The 14,022-nt window shown below is 38.1% G+C and overlaps 1 protein-coding gene across 2 annotated transcripts in view; it reads right to left on the bottom strand.

The window, feature by feature from the left end:
* Window positions 1-819: 819 nt before the first annotated feature.
* Window positions 820-14,022, bottom strand: part of MMS22L (MMS22 like, DNA repair protein) — an 89,530-nt gene continuing 76,327 nt past the window's right edge. For both annotated transcript variants that reach the window (XM_066179520.1, XM_066179521.1), the window contains 5 exons: window positions 9,112-9,323; window positions 6,608-6,774; window positions 5,100-5,196; window positions 3,784-3,951; window positions 820-1,502 (listed from right to left, as the gene is read on the bottom strand). In XM_066179520.1, the coding sequence (XP_066035617.1) occupies window positions 1,418-1,502; window positions 3,784-3,951; window positions 5,100-5,196; window positions 6,608-6,774; window positions 9,112-9,323 (729 nt within the window). In that variant the 3' untranslated portion in view covers window positions 820-1,417. The remainder of the gene's footprint in view (window positions 1,503-3,783; window positions 3,952-5,099; window positions 5,197-6,607; window positions 6,775-9,111; window positions 9,324-14,022) is intronic.

The following is a 14,022-nucleotide window of genomic DNA, read 5'->3' as shown; positions in this document are numbered from 1 at the left end:
GAATAAAACTCCCAGGTATATAAGCTTATGAGAAGCTACAATGCAAGTTCAATAAGTCACTTTCATAATGAAAAGAAGCTCCATGTTCTGCACAATTAAGTAGCCTAAAGAGGCTTTTAGTTACTGCATTATCTGAAGTGCCGATAGCCGATTTAGGCAAGAAGATTATCTAGTTCGACTTGATAAGATTACTGTAACGAAAGGGAAGCTGCTCTCAACAAGATTTTAGCGATTTTTGTGGCACTATTAGACATAAAAATAATTTCTCCTTCCTGTTAACATTTTAAAATTAAAATGTGAATAACTTTAAGAGCCTGCACACTGATGTTGCCATTAATGGTAAACCCACCCCAGAGTCCAGCAGGTAGTTTCAGAAATTTTCAGAAAGCTTCAAATGATTGAGCGAAATGAAAAATGTGGATACTAAGGCCATTAATGAAAGCTTCCCGAGCACTTTAGAAAAAACAAAACAAAACAAAAAACCGTAGAAAAAGTTAAAGAGCTAGATCCACCCACAAAAAACACAGCAAAATATCTGAAAGATCCAACTTTCTCAGCAAACAGGAATACTTACTAGCCTATCATCAAATGATGAGTATTTTAATTAGAAGTCTGTTCTTTCTTCTTTTTACCTCCCACCTTTCACACCTAGTCTAAGTGGATATCTAAAAACGTCATGACTAGTAAAATGACCATTGGGACCCCTGGAAATTATAGGTCAATTTCAAGAACATAGCATTGAAAAGGAAGGGAACAGAAATCTGAACCTGCCTTTTCTTATATTACCCACAAAGAAAACAGAGAGGTTTTACAATGGAATATGAAATACTGAAATGTTTTAATACAGGTGGAAGTTAAAGACAGCTATATACATTCTGTGCAACATAAAAATATGCTCTCAGCACAAGCTTTATCACACTGGCACAACTCCTGGTGAATGCACTGCATTCAACAAGTTGAGTACTAGAGAGTACATGTTTTTCCCATTCTACTAAAATAATAAATAAGAAATTAGAGAATTATGGTTTTCTTAACAACAGACTGAGTAAGATTTTCAAAAGGACACTATTAAGAGGGTCTCATTCAATGTGAACAAAGTTGTGAAATTCTTTGAAATCCTATTTCTTTGTTGCAATACAGGCTCTGTTCATATAGATATTTGAATATGTAATAAATTAGCTTTCAATCTTTCTGTTGCTATTCATCAGGATAGCCAATCTTCACATGCATGAAAATAATAAAATACCACAGATTTTTTTTTTAATTAATACATAAATTTGGGGAAAAAACAACCACAAAAATTGATGCCTGTATTTCCATTGTAAAGATAAAGAACTCGTTTAGTGTGTTGTAGTCTGTAGTTTTAGGTACCAGCAATGTCATAACGTCCAAGAGGAAAGGATTAATCACCAGCACGCTACTGATCTGTCTCATTTTCCAGTTTTTGTATCTCATTTTGTCCAGCCTCTGCAAGGTGAGATAAGAGTCTCTTATAGGCTTCTCTGTTGGGGTGAAAGAAAACAAAACATATAATATGTCACTTTAACCATCTCACAGATCCTAGCAGTAAAAGTTTGTAATTCCCAAACACATTGTTTAGATATTGGGATATTAAAACTTAGTAACTTCCCCCCACCCATTCAACTGCTTTGTTTGCTGTGACTCTTTAGCATGGCCAGATCAGAGGAGAATAAGGACTGCACTGTTTACAGCTAGAAGTGTAGTGGAGCTGCTTAGAAGCCTACTTGTTTAGTAAACTGCTGTGAAATACAAGTTCCTTATTTAAAAACGTGGAGTTTCCAAGGCCTAGATGATACTAGTGTTCAGACTTGATGTTTGCTCTCTCATTTCTGCCTAAGCAATCCCTGGGACTCTCAGCACAGTGATGTGAACCCCGCACACTTGGGTGCAGCCCAGCAGTGACCCAGATTTAGACAACCATCCTCAACCAAGGACAATGTCTGTTTTAAAATAAACCTGGGATTCAGAAGGGAACTGTCACTCAAGTGGATTTTCCAGAAGAGTGCATTTGTGTTGATGAGACTTTTCACCTTAAGTTCATTCTAATAATCTCCAGCCCAGATAATGTAATTATTGTTAAAGTACTGCCTCTGTCATTTAGGTCTTTTCTAATTATCTATTTTTGTCATGAAATACTAACTTCAGCAAACAAAACTGAAGTTTTCATACTAGTTCCTTGCAATAACAACACTGGACATCACCACTGTAAGCATTTAATGCAACTTCTGAACCTTACTTCTTTTATAGATACGGATTTGCACTTTAATGTCTACAGTAATTGCACTGAATATGTTAATATCATGTTATTTAGAGCCTGGGACTGAAGAGAGAAAATCAGGTGTTCTTGAAGAGAGAAAATTAGTGTTCTTAAAATAAAATGCTCATGGATCACCTCAGGCTGCTGGGTAATGGAGCACATTCTAAATACAAATTACTAACAGAAAACATCAACAACAGATTAGATAATATATATGGTTTAAGTGATGAGGATAAAGAAAATACAGCTCTTCAGTAATCTCCAAGCTTGTATTTCAGGAAGCTCAAACAACCTGCAAGCTTTCAGGATTTTGTAGATAATGGGATGAATATTACCATATTAACAGTATTTAACAAAAGAAAAACAAACAAAAATTTTAGCTATGAAACACATTATCAAGGGATGAAAAGCAGGTCGTGTGGAAATTCTGCATATAACGGTACATCAGGCTGACCCTGGGAAAATTCTCTTAAATAAAACCAAAGGCAGTTGTTGGTAGTGCAATAGTTAGAAGTGAATAGTACAATCACAAATGAATTAAATACATTTTTCATTAAATGGAAGATGAATATCCTGTGATTACCTTTCAGTGTCTCATGAGTTATTCTTGCACAACTCTGTCTTTTGGACTTTTTATAGCCCAGGCCCTGGTGACACACACCTCAGAACTTCTCCAGTGTGAGACATGAGTGGATCCCGCCCTTTGTGTAGTCCCAGGATGTGCAGTAATGCAAACCCTGGGGCCAGTTCCTTGCCTAGACCACAGGAGAGTCATGGACAGCCTTCTAGTGAGCAGCACTAACAGGAGGAGCCCTTTTGGCTCAGGTGCCACACCAGGCAGAGCCTCCTGGAGTATTGTAACAATACTTGCATAGATGCTGAAAGGTCAGTGCTGCATCTGCACCCAGAGACACCACCATCCCTGCAGAGCTGCTCCCCTCCTGTGCCATTTTCGCCTAATGCCAGATGGATTCACGTGTCAGATATTTCTGTCCTAAGTTCTTGAGGGGCAAACGCAGGGAGTGTGACCCTGCTGCGCCTATAGGAGCCAGCCTTTCCTGGACACCCACAACTCTTCTAAGTTTAGATTATGGGAGAGCTCTCAATATTAAGTAGTATTTTCCACGCATCTCAGACCATACCTGATTATACTATAATTTTCACATATGACCCATAAAGTCCTCTAAAATGGGGAATAACAGGAAAATCCTTTAGGTAAGGAATTCCTAATTCTGTTTTGCAACATACAATGTAGAGACAACCTGGCTTCACATAAATTCTACTGTGGTCTGTGGACCCTAGTGTCAAAACATCTCTGGAACTATTTAGCAAATAAAGATTGCTTAAAACCATGAAAGGCTTGAATTAAGGGAGATTTCTGGCTGAAAACACTTAAAAATCACTCATTTTTGAGTGTCTGTCCTGCTGTCTTAACTTTGCTTTCTTTCAACAGACTAAACCTCTATTATTCATTGTCAAAAAAGAATATTAAATGAAAACCAAACCTCTGTGCAGCATTTCTTCCAAGGCCTTGTTTGCGCTCAGAATCCTTCAGAGACTGTGTGATTGTGGGGATCAGGCTGGTAACAAAAGTCTGATCCAAGACTGCCACTGTTTCCAGTATGCTGAAAACCCGGTGATCATAGACAGCAGTGTAGTCCTGGATAAACTGCCTGAGGGGGATACAGGGGCGTTCAGTGCAGGGTCAAAACTAGATGCAGAGAACATGCCAACAAAAACTGAAGAGTCTAATCAGAACAAGCAATCTGGCTGCATTGCAATTTTCATACTGTTACACTGGAATACTCTACCTGGAATACTTTCTCTAAACAAAGCCATGGTTTTGAAGCCTAATGCTAAAATTCCACACATTTATTTTCAAGTAATTTGGCAGATTTTGCTGCTGTTTTACCAGGACTACCTTGTTCCAGAGCACTTTATTGCATAATGTGTGTGAATGCAAAACTAAACTATATATTTCTTATTTAATAAAAAATAATTGTAATAGAAAGACTAACAAAACAAGAGCTTTAGATTCAAATTTGCAGAAACAATGCTGGTATTTCTTATGAAGCTGCCCTGGATGTTAAACAAGGCAGACCATTGGATGGAAGCACATTCATTTGCTGTCCTGGTGATCTGAGGCCTTTAAAGCTCCCAGATTACATTAAAATCAAAATTAGCACCCTAAGGATGACACAGCCTGTGAAAGTGACGTATCACATACAGACTGGCATTCCCACAAACACATATTCTTTTTTCAGTGAGTCTCTCTCGAGGCATCCACCTAGACCTAGCCCAAAAGAGCAGCAGTGCTTAAGGGCTGCAGAATGTCTTTGGGTACCAAGTCATGCAGCACTTCTACTGTAACCATGTGAGATACAGGATTTATTTTGCAGAGCTATGAAATAAGGATAATTTACATTATAATAATCTATTATTGCCACAGAATCAAATAAAAAAAGCTAAGCTTGTTATATGAAGATTAGCTGCACTTCAAATTAGGCACACACATCTTTCACAGCACCATTAGCATTCCCAAAGAGTTTTTCCCATAGCAGGAGCAACGCATCTCCCTACTCTATGCCTCTGAAAACAGTACCTCACCCCTGAGGAAACAGGTATGTCTCTCACTTCTATTTTTCTGCTCTGGCTTTTTGGCAAAGCTGTGTTCAAATCCAGTGCCAGAAGTTCCACTACTAAAATACCATCAACAAGCAACAATGCAGCATGTTAGGATAATTAGTTATTTTAAGGAAACCTGTTTGCTGTCAATTGGCTTGCAGCAGCTTTGCTGCCAGTTGGCATATTTTCTGGTTACCTAAATACAGAAGTCAGCTGGGTGGTATGTTCTCCTCCTGACCCTGCTTGGCAGCCTTCTACCATGTACTGTACAATGTGTGTAGATATTTTTTTAACTGCAAAAGAAAAATCAGAAGATTCACACAGAGCTCTTGAACTGACCATCTGGAGAAGGTCTTTCATGAAGACAAAGATTTTTAAAAGAAAAAGAAAAAAAAAAAGGTTTCATCTTTCTTTGATGCAAGTGAAATGACTGTGAGAGCACTTAGATTGGCTATAAAGAACAGAATGAGTCGCAGGTCTATGCAAAAGTCTTATTTTCACCCCCATTATCCTTTAAACAGATTTTTAAATACACTATGGTCTTTTAAAGTTAAAGCCAAGAGATATACATTTAGAGAAAAGAGAGGTTTTATTTAAATATAAGTTCTGTTTATGTTCTTTAAGCATTCCTGTTTGATTCAAAAGAAAGGTAGTAAGGTAGTCGCAACATTACGTCCTGCTCAAAGCTATGTGGATCTACTCCATTCTTTCAGTGGTGGAGATTGTTCTGAAATGCACTCTAACTCTTTTTTAAAGGGAAAAAAAAGCCTTAAAAAACCCAACAACCTCCCCCACTATTTTCTCAATAATTGTTTCCAAATAAATACTCAAGTTGCAAGACACAGTTCTTCCTTTATAGAGGTGGAACTGGGCTGCAAGGACTTTTCTAGAAGGGTGTGGCAGAACCCTGTCCAGGCAGGGAGCTGGTGGCTACAGCAGCACAGGCCTTCCAGCTCATTCCCTGGCACATTGCAACGTGGGTACTCAGCTTTTAGCAGATATGCCTGTGATGGCAAAATGGGGAAGAAAATTGGTGATGACTGAGCCAATTTCCTAAGTGTATCTTGTCCTTGAAACTATTATAGACAAACAGTACTTTATTAGAGAAAATTCCCAGGAGAAGTCAGAGGTGAATCCAAATTTTGCTTAATGACACTCTAGCAGCAAGAAATGGAAAGTTTGAGCTCAGGTATGTTTGTTATACAATGGTGGGGTGAAAAGAGTCCTTCATTCTTTAAGTAGCTAAAAATAAAGATGTTCTTACTACAAAACAAACCATGCTAAAAGAAGAAAGGAGACTCAAAAGATAGCTTCAGAGAGCAACATGCTATTTTAATCCATTTATAATGCCTCTATGGGGAGAATATACACTAGTCTTATTTGGCTTCCTAACTTTAGGTGGAAGAATAGTTCCACAATTGCTAATGGTGGAGATTATATGGAAAGGTTGGGGGAAAAGGAAATGCCTTCAGATTCCTGTGAAGTTGATTAGTTCATTAGAGAGTTAAATGAGGGAGGACTTCTCTGCCTGAGAGACAGAAGTCCCAGACCAGTTAATGAAAAAAAAGGCCTTGCCTAGTTTAGCTGGCCAGATTGTTTTATTCACCTCATCTGAGAGTCTTAAATACAGGGATGAAAGATGCTCAGCAGTGCAGAAATCTTGCAGGTGTAGAGAGATGTACTTAAAGCAAACAAACAGCTCACCTTGCAGCTCATTAACCAGTACCAAGCATTTCAACACGGCTGGGAGAACCAAGTCGATGTCACACAGTTCAGTACTCTGGGTTCTCTGAAGTACTTCAAGAATGAAAGCAAGAACAGAGGCCAAGCGAGGAGGTGGAGCATGACCTTTGAACTGCAGGTAGTTTTCCCTGGGCAGACAAAGCAAGCCAGAACAAAGTCTATAATTTGGGGTTTTTTTTTGCCATGCAATGCAAGCACCATATAACTTAAAATAAGTGGGATATTTCACCAGGAGGCCTATTACATAGATTTCTATCTTTATCTAGGCTCAAATAATGGCTTCTATTTGTCTTAGTCATAGCAATGACTCCCAATTTGTCAGAGGACAGTGATACCTTCTGACTCTTCTGTTCAGAGAGGAGTGAGAAATAAGAGCCATCATAATTAGATTTAAAAACCCAAATGTGACTATTAAAAGGTAAATACAAAGGTAGCTTGATAATATAATTGAATACATGAAGGAATTAAGATTCTAAAATCCTAAACCAACATGCATAATACAGCTGTTATTTAATTACATTATTTAGCATTATGTGCTTTTGCAAAGTCACAATCATACTTGTGGTAACAGCTCTGCTGTTACACTGGTATTGTTATTTGATTTTTGTCAACAATGTGGTGTAGTAACAGGGCAGCCATGACTGATTTTATTCTGTCAGAATTAACACAAACATCTCCAATATAAAATTTGGCACAAGGATAAAAGGTGACCTGTCAATCTACAAGAGCAAATTTTAACATCATACATGTGGAGTGTTCCAATTTTAACACCTTGATTTGTTCATTTTCCACAAAAGAATACAAGAACATGAACTACTATTGGTTTGGCACCACAAATTATTGGAATCTGAAGACAATAAGTTTCACAGCTGAAAGAGAACACAGCATTTATTCATCAGTCAGCAAGAGGATTCCCCGAACCTTCAAGAAAACCTTCTAAGATATTTAATATTAGGTACTGTTATCTACTCAAACAAGGCTCATATGTTGACTGAGCAATGCATCAATTAAAAACCAGCATCCTTATTAAAAACTTAGTAAAGGGTGCGTCTACGACTTTCAAATGAAACGTCACTGTCAGAGCTCTGTGTACTTCACTGCACTGCTTTAAAGCACTGGTGTGACTTGGCAAATGAAAGCTGTGACACCCACAGTTCTTGTATCATGTGGTCTGTCTTACTTTAATATTAGCAACTCCAAAACCTTTTGTCTCATGAAAATTTCCCACAATGGCGTTTTTTGTTGTTGTTGTTGTTGTTGTTTTTTTGTTGTTGTTGTTTTGTTTTTTGGTGTGTGTGTGTTCTTCCACTACAACAGCTCTCTGACGTGGATGATACAATCTTGATGGTATGGTTCCCTTTCCTCTCTGCAGCAGCAGCACATTCACTGCTTTCTTTCAGCAAAGCAGCAAGGAAACTGCACCTATTTGTGTACAGACCCCATAACTGCCTCATGACCACCCAGCAGTTTGCAAACCAGAATGCTGCTCAGTTCTAACAAATTCTTCCCAGATCACTAAGGAATGTTTCACATCTTAAAAATCACCAAATGCCATTACACCGTCAGAACTTTCCACTCTTAATCCCCATGTTCACATGTGCATGCACACATTCAAAAATAACTTTATAAGATGACGAAGTTTGGGTATCCAAGAACACATCAGAACTAAGATTGTGAAATCTTAATTCACTCCTTTAATATATGATCATACAGGCTTTGCTTACAAGATTGCCAATTGTATTTACCCAAGATCAGCAATGACATTCTTTTTCTGACCAACATGTATACCCACTCTTTAACAAATGAAGATCCAATTACCATGGATGTAAGCCTGTATTTGAGGGGGTTTAAATCCTTTCCCCACACAGACAAGAAGTACAGATTGTTCACTATTCTGCAGTACATAAAACCAAGTGCCAGCCTCTCAGCAGCAGGAACACAGATTTGTAGCTGCTGTTAACATCATGCGAGTGGTGACAGCGCAGTGAACAAATCCCATCTCCCTGACTCTCTCTTCCCACACCTGCAGTTTTCAATGTCCCCTGGGCAGCTGGCACACCTGTGTAAACCCTGACACTTAGAGAGCAACAAGGCCCCCACATGCACAGGTAACTGTGGCAGGTGTAAGCACTGCAACTCTGCGTCTCAAACACAGCCTGAGACACACATGATGTTGTTTATTGGAGTGTAATTTTTCTAGAAAATTACTTGCTTTTCATGTGACCTCCTGCAATTTTTTTTGTTGTGGCCTAGGACCTTTATCCTTAATTACTTTCTCACAAATCTTTCCAATTTTACTCTCCTGATATATAAACACTGTCCTTCCTTTGCTCCCTGCCTAGCAACTCCCAGGCTCTTCCAAGAGCCGCACCATCAGCTGAGAGGAAAGCAAAGGCCTGAGCTCATGAGCTGTTTGTGAAATCTGAATCTGAAACCTAAGTGTTTTATACTCCACTGGTCCTTACCTTATGACATGCAAAGTGGTCTTGCGGAGACGGAGCAGCTGGGGGGCCGTGATGGAGCTGCCCAAAGCAGTGAGCAGAGGATGCTGCCCAGCACCAGCCGCAGTCGGGGAGGAAGGGAGGAATCGTCCAAAATAATGTCGAATAATGCTCCCAAGGAGTTGGTTTAAATAGGCACCCTGTGTTTGGGACTGACAACATATGAAGGACAGGCCCTGTAGAAGAAAATTTTACGAAGTGAGGAATTGAATAAATTTTTTACCAATAAAGTTGAATAAATCTTTAACAACTGTAGGCTAAACACTCACTACATCATGTGTAAACTGCTGCACACAGAGTAACTATGACTGACAAATAAGCATCACTGATTTGCTTATATTCCACTAGCCCTTACCTTACCTTGCAGATATGATGATCTGCAAATGAAGACAGAGGCAGGGAAGGCTTGTAAAGGAGAGAAAAATCTTTCACTAGACTAATATATTGGAAGATAAGCTTTGGGACATGCAAGCTCTCCTTCAAATTCAAAATAAAAGCATGGCATTTCAGATCTGAGAAAGCTGCTGCACCCAAAAGCTTCTCATTTCTGTTTTCAATCTTGTACATGTCTAACAAAGTATGTTAGTCAGGTAAGATTTAAGAAGGGGCAGAAAGAATAAATACCTCATCTGCTTGTAAAGGATCATGTGAAATTTTTGTATAAATGATACAGCAGAAAAATGAGCACCTAGAATTGAGCTCCAAAAAGAAAAGATTTTCTCATAGTATGAAGAAATTAGGGTAAATTAGGCACCATTTATAAGGGATTGAGAGGAGGTTTTAAATTCTGTTTAAGATAAGGCTAAAACCACTGTGATTTATCCAATATAAGCTGTATTGATCCAGAGAAAAATCTATAATGAAAGTACTTGCCCAGAAAGTGCTTATCTGAACTCTACCTGTAGTTATAGAACATATATATGGTCCATCCATGAAAAGGAGTAGTATTGTTACTGGAATGGGTTCCCATAAGAGAAAGTTAAGATTTGTTTCCTTCACCCTCATCTGATTACTGAGAGGAAGAAGAACAAATCACTAAGAAAAAAAATAAAAAGGTCCCATGATCTCCTATCTCAAGGGTTACAGTCAGTAGCACAACCAGAAACCTCTTGAGAGCTCAGTTTTCACAATAGCGTTGTCCAACATGAATAATGGTGTAAAACAAGGTCAAGCACAGAGTTCCCTAGACAGCAATTTCAACAGTACTTCAAACTTCCATTAGCATTGCAATCCAGCCTCCAGTTTTGGTAGGAGTATCTGTCTGAATATTTATGGTTGCTGAGGTAAACTAATGGCCCTAATATAAGAATGAACAGATCAAGTCAAGCAGCTTTTTTTATCCAGCTATGGAAAAAGTATATTTCTGTTGCTTTTTGTACAGAAGTCCCTCCCCAAAAATTTTCATCTATTTCTCTCTGTGTGAACGTGACAGAACATTCAGAGAGAAGAAAAAAAAAAAGAAAAAAAAAAAGGGCAAGCTGAGGCATAGCTGAGGGTCTTGAAATGGGGAGTTCCCACTTTTGGTTCCACAGGAAACATTAGATTTCAAGAAATGAGGTACTTGAAGATTTGCTGTTGATGGCTCTCTTGAATGCAAATTTGGGTTAAGCATTTCACCTCACATACTTCTAGGGTTCCTTGATAATTCTGGCAAGTCTCAATGATAAAAAACACACATTCTGAACTAAGGCTTTGAGTAAAACTTCAGATTTTCTCCTCCTTTTGTGTACATAAAGTAAATATTGTCAGAAAAACCTACTGCTGCTGTATCAGAATTCTTAAAAAAAGAAGTCTAGTACTTCTTGGCAAGTAGCAGACTGAGAGAGACTGTTAGAGATGACAGACTATTTAGTGTGTAAACTTAAGTGATTGATGTTTTCAGTAAGATATTGCAGCAGGCATAAAGAAGACTTGCCTGCGCTTTCTATAGTAAAGCTCATATAAAGAGACAGAATGTATTCCATAACCCAAATACCAGAACTAGCACTCTTAAGACTCTAGACTGTTTTAACACTAAAAGAACCCGAACATCTATGACAAAGTGTATTAATTTATCTGATAAAAGGGAAACAAGGAACATCACAACCTTACAGAGGATACCAGCAGGAATACATGAAGAATGCAACACCTCGGAAGAACTAACAATTACTGTTGCTAAAATGAGACAGTTCTTCAAACTGAGGATCAACAAATGATACACAGTATCAAGAAGATATATTTTTAACTAGTAAGAGTTACAGTTTTTAAGAATGATCCTAGAGTTATTAAATAGCTGCAATAAAAAGAATATCAGAATTTAGATATCTGAAGGAATGCTGACTAATTTTTGCAGGTCTAATAATTTCATTTGAAAGTGAACCTACAAACCTATCTTGATCCTGAAAACAAAAGCATTTTCATTTTTTGGGTTGAAATGAATTGATTTGGAAACTGCATCCCAAAAAATTAGAATTGGATTTCTCTCTTGGACAAAAAGGCCTAAAGACTTCAGGTCTTCTTTAGTTTGGACTCCTCCTTTCCCTTACTAAGTGCAGAGAACAATAGACTTGCAAAAGGTCTGACAACACCAAGTGGCACAAGGCATAAATCACCAACACTGCACAGTAGCTGCAAATCTCCAGCTACAATGGCAAAACATTCTAGGCAGTGCTGCCTAGGGATGTGATTGCAAGGTAATCACACAGAAATTTCTTCTTTTAAATCCCACCAGTAATTAAGAGAGATGATGGAAGCTACTGTTCAAATGAGAGAAAAAAGAAACACATGTGCAACTGGACTGCAATTCTGGACCTGAGATTTGAAATCAATCACATCAGACCCCCAGGACAATCTCTACAAAGCAGATGGACTTTAAAGCGTTGTTAGAGTTGCTTTATTTTCCTTAACTATATTCTTAAGCCATCTTCTGAAGTTAAGATTTAAAAAAAGAACATTTTAAGGGGAGCAGAGAAGCGTGACATCATCTGCTCTTCATTTTAGCAGAAAGGCAACTGATTCCTGTGTGTGTTCACTGCAGGAACCTTTTGTGGCCAGAGCTGCCTCTTCTGATTTATCTGTATATCTGTAAATCACCTGTGGAGAGCAAAGAACCGATTAGTGTGGATTACTGGAACTATACACTGCAGAAATGCCAAGCTACCTAATGATGACTTATACTGTAAGTCCTGCTGTTGGAATAAATCTGCTGTCCACCAATTAATGTTGTACAATTCCTATTAAATACATATTATAATTCACAAAATGTATTAATAAGCTTGCTCAAATATCAGACCACAGATGTGACTCATGGGAGGGCTTTTAAGGTCTGATCTCTGACAAATTCTGAGCCTACACAGAGCCATTAAAATCACTGGGAAGTGCATGTGCCAAGCACGACTCAGAGTGAAGCTCTTTTGCTATACTCAGTATTTAGATAGAAATTAACAAATCTTCTCTATTTGGACAGGACTAACACTGATAAACTACGCAGGGTATCTTACCTTCCCTATCATTATGTGTACAGTGCTTATTCCTTGCACCCACACTGTATTCTGCAAGATGTATTTAAACTAATATTTCTTCTCCAAAACGAGTTTCTTACACTGCTTCAGCTCTTTCCCATATTACTGGTAAATGTGTACTGAAATTCCTCCAAATCATCCTCCAAGAAATCCATCAAGAACAATACTGGCCTGAAACTTCCTATGGTGGATTTTAGCAATCTACATAAATCAACTCAACTTCGTTCTGCAGTAGTGAAATGCCTACGGTTGCATTTTACACACCTCACAATCTCATACTTAGGAACGGTCCCATACAATTGTAAAACGGCTGTTCATTCACATTCTTCATGCTTTACTTTCCAAAATCAGTCATTCAGACAATTCTGAGGGCAATTTTTATATTATATCTCAATTAAAAATCTTTCTTAGGTCATCAAATATTATCAAAATCAATATGCAGTGAATGAAATAGTACCCAGCCAGTAACCATTTAGGCAAGATTAAAAAACCCAAAAAATTACTTTAAAAGTTGCAAGATCTAAGCTATTTTGAAAAGGCAGAATCAGTGACTGAGTTTGAAAAAAAAAACTTCTTGATAAGCTCCCTGTACAGTAGAGACCAGACCAGCTGCCCAAAAACTGTCAGAAGTCAGGAGTATAGCCCCAAGTTCTATACAAGCACCAACAAAACAAGTAAACACTGTATACTACAGTGTTTTCTGAACTAAGGAGAGAGAAATGTGTTGCTAGTAGGGACACGAAAGAACCACACTCACCCGACAGGTTGAAGTGAGGAAAGAAAAAATGGCCGTTTATTGTTGTTTTGGGGTTTAAATAGGATTTGGAGTTTAGTCCAGGATTGGAGGACAAAGGGGACACCCCTCTGACCCCAGTGGTCATCTCAGAAGTCCATCACACATTGGTATGTGAAAACAATTTACTTGTTTATGTTACATCCGTGAGAAACTTCACTAGAAATATGTAAACAGTCATCAGAAGGCTGAAAATCAGGGCGACAGAAATGCAACATCCAGTCTTAATTAGTGCCTTTGACAATTACGTGTGCTTGTATAAAATAAATAAGTTTGTAGGTTTGGGGTGGTGAAGAACAGTGAGACACAGGTATTCGTTCTGATGAATTGTGCAGTAATAAACTACATTTTGTGGAGAGAAGCAGCTTAATCTGTTGTCCTAAAAGATGAAAATATTCAGGAATTCTACAGGATTTCATAAAACTGCTGCATCAGTGGATATGTAAAATAAACTACTACTAGGACTGACTTCAAGCCCCTTTAAAACACACAAAGGATCAAGTAAACCACATTAAGAGTAGCTGTTAAAAGCTCTGGAAAGAGGTAAGTTTATTCAGGTCATTGCTAGCAAAACTAAAATGT

This window comes from Chamaea fasciata, unplaced genomic scaffold (assembly GCF_029207755.1).
Source record: "Chamaea fasciata isolate MVZ Bird 193981 ecotype frontalis unplaced genomic scaffold, bChaFas1.0.hap1 SCAF_3, whole genome shotgun sequence".
Taxonomy (NCBI): domain Eukaryota; kingdom Metazoa; phylum Chordata; class Aves; order Passeriformes; family Sylviidae; genus Chamaea; species Chamaea fasciata.
Note: the sequence above shows the minus strand (reverse complement) of the source record. Positions and strands in the feature narration are given on the sequence as shown.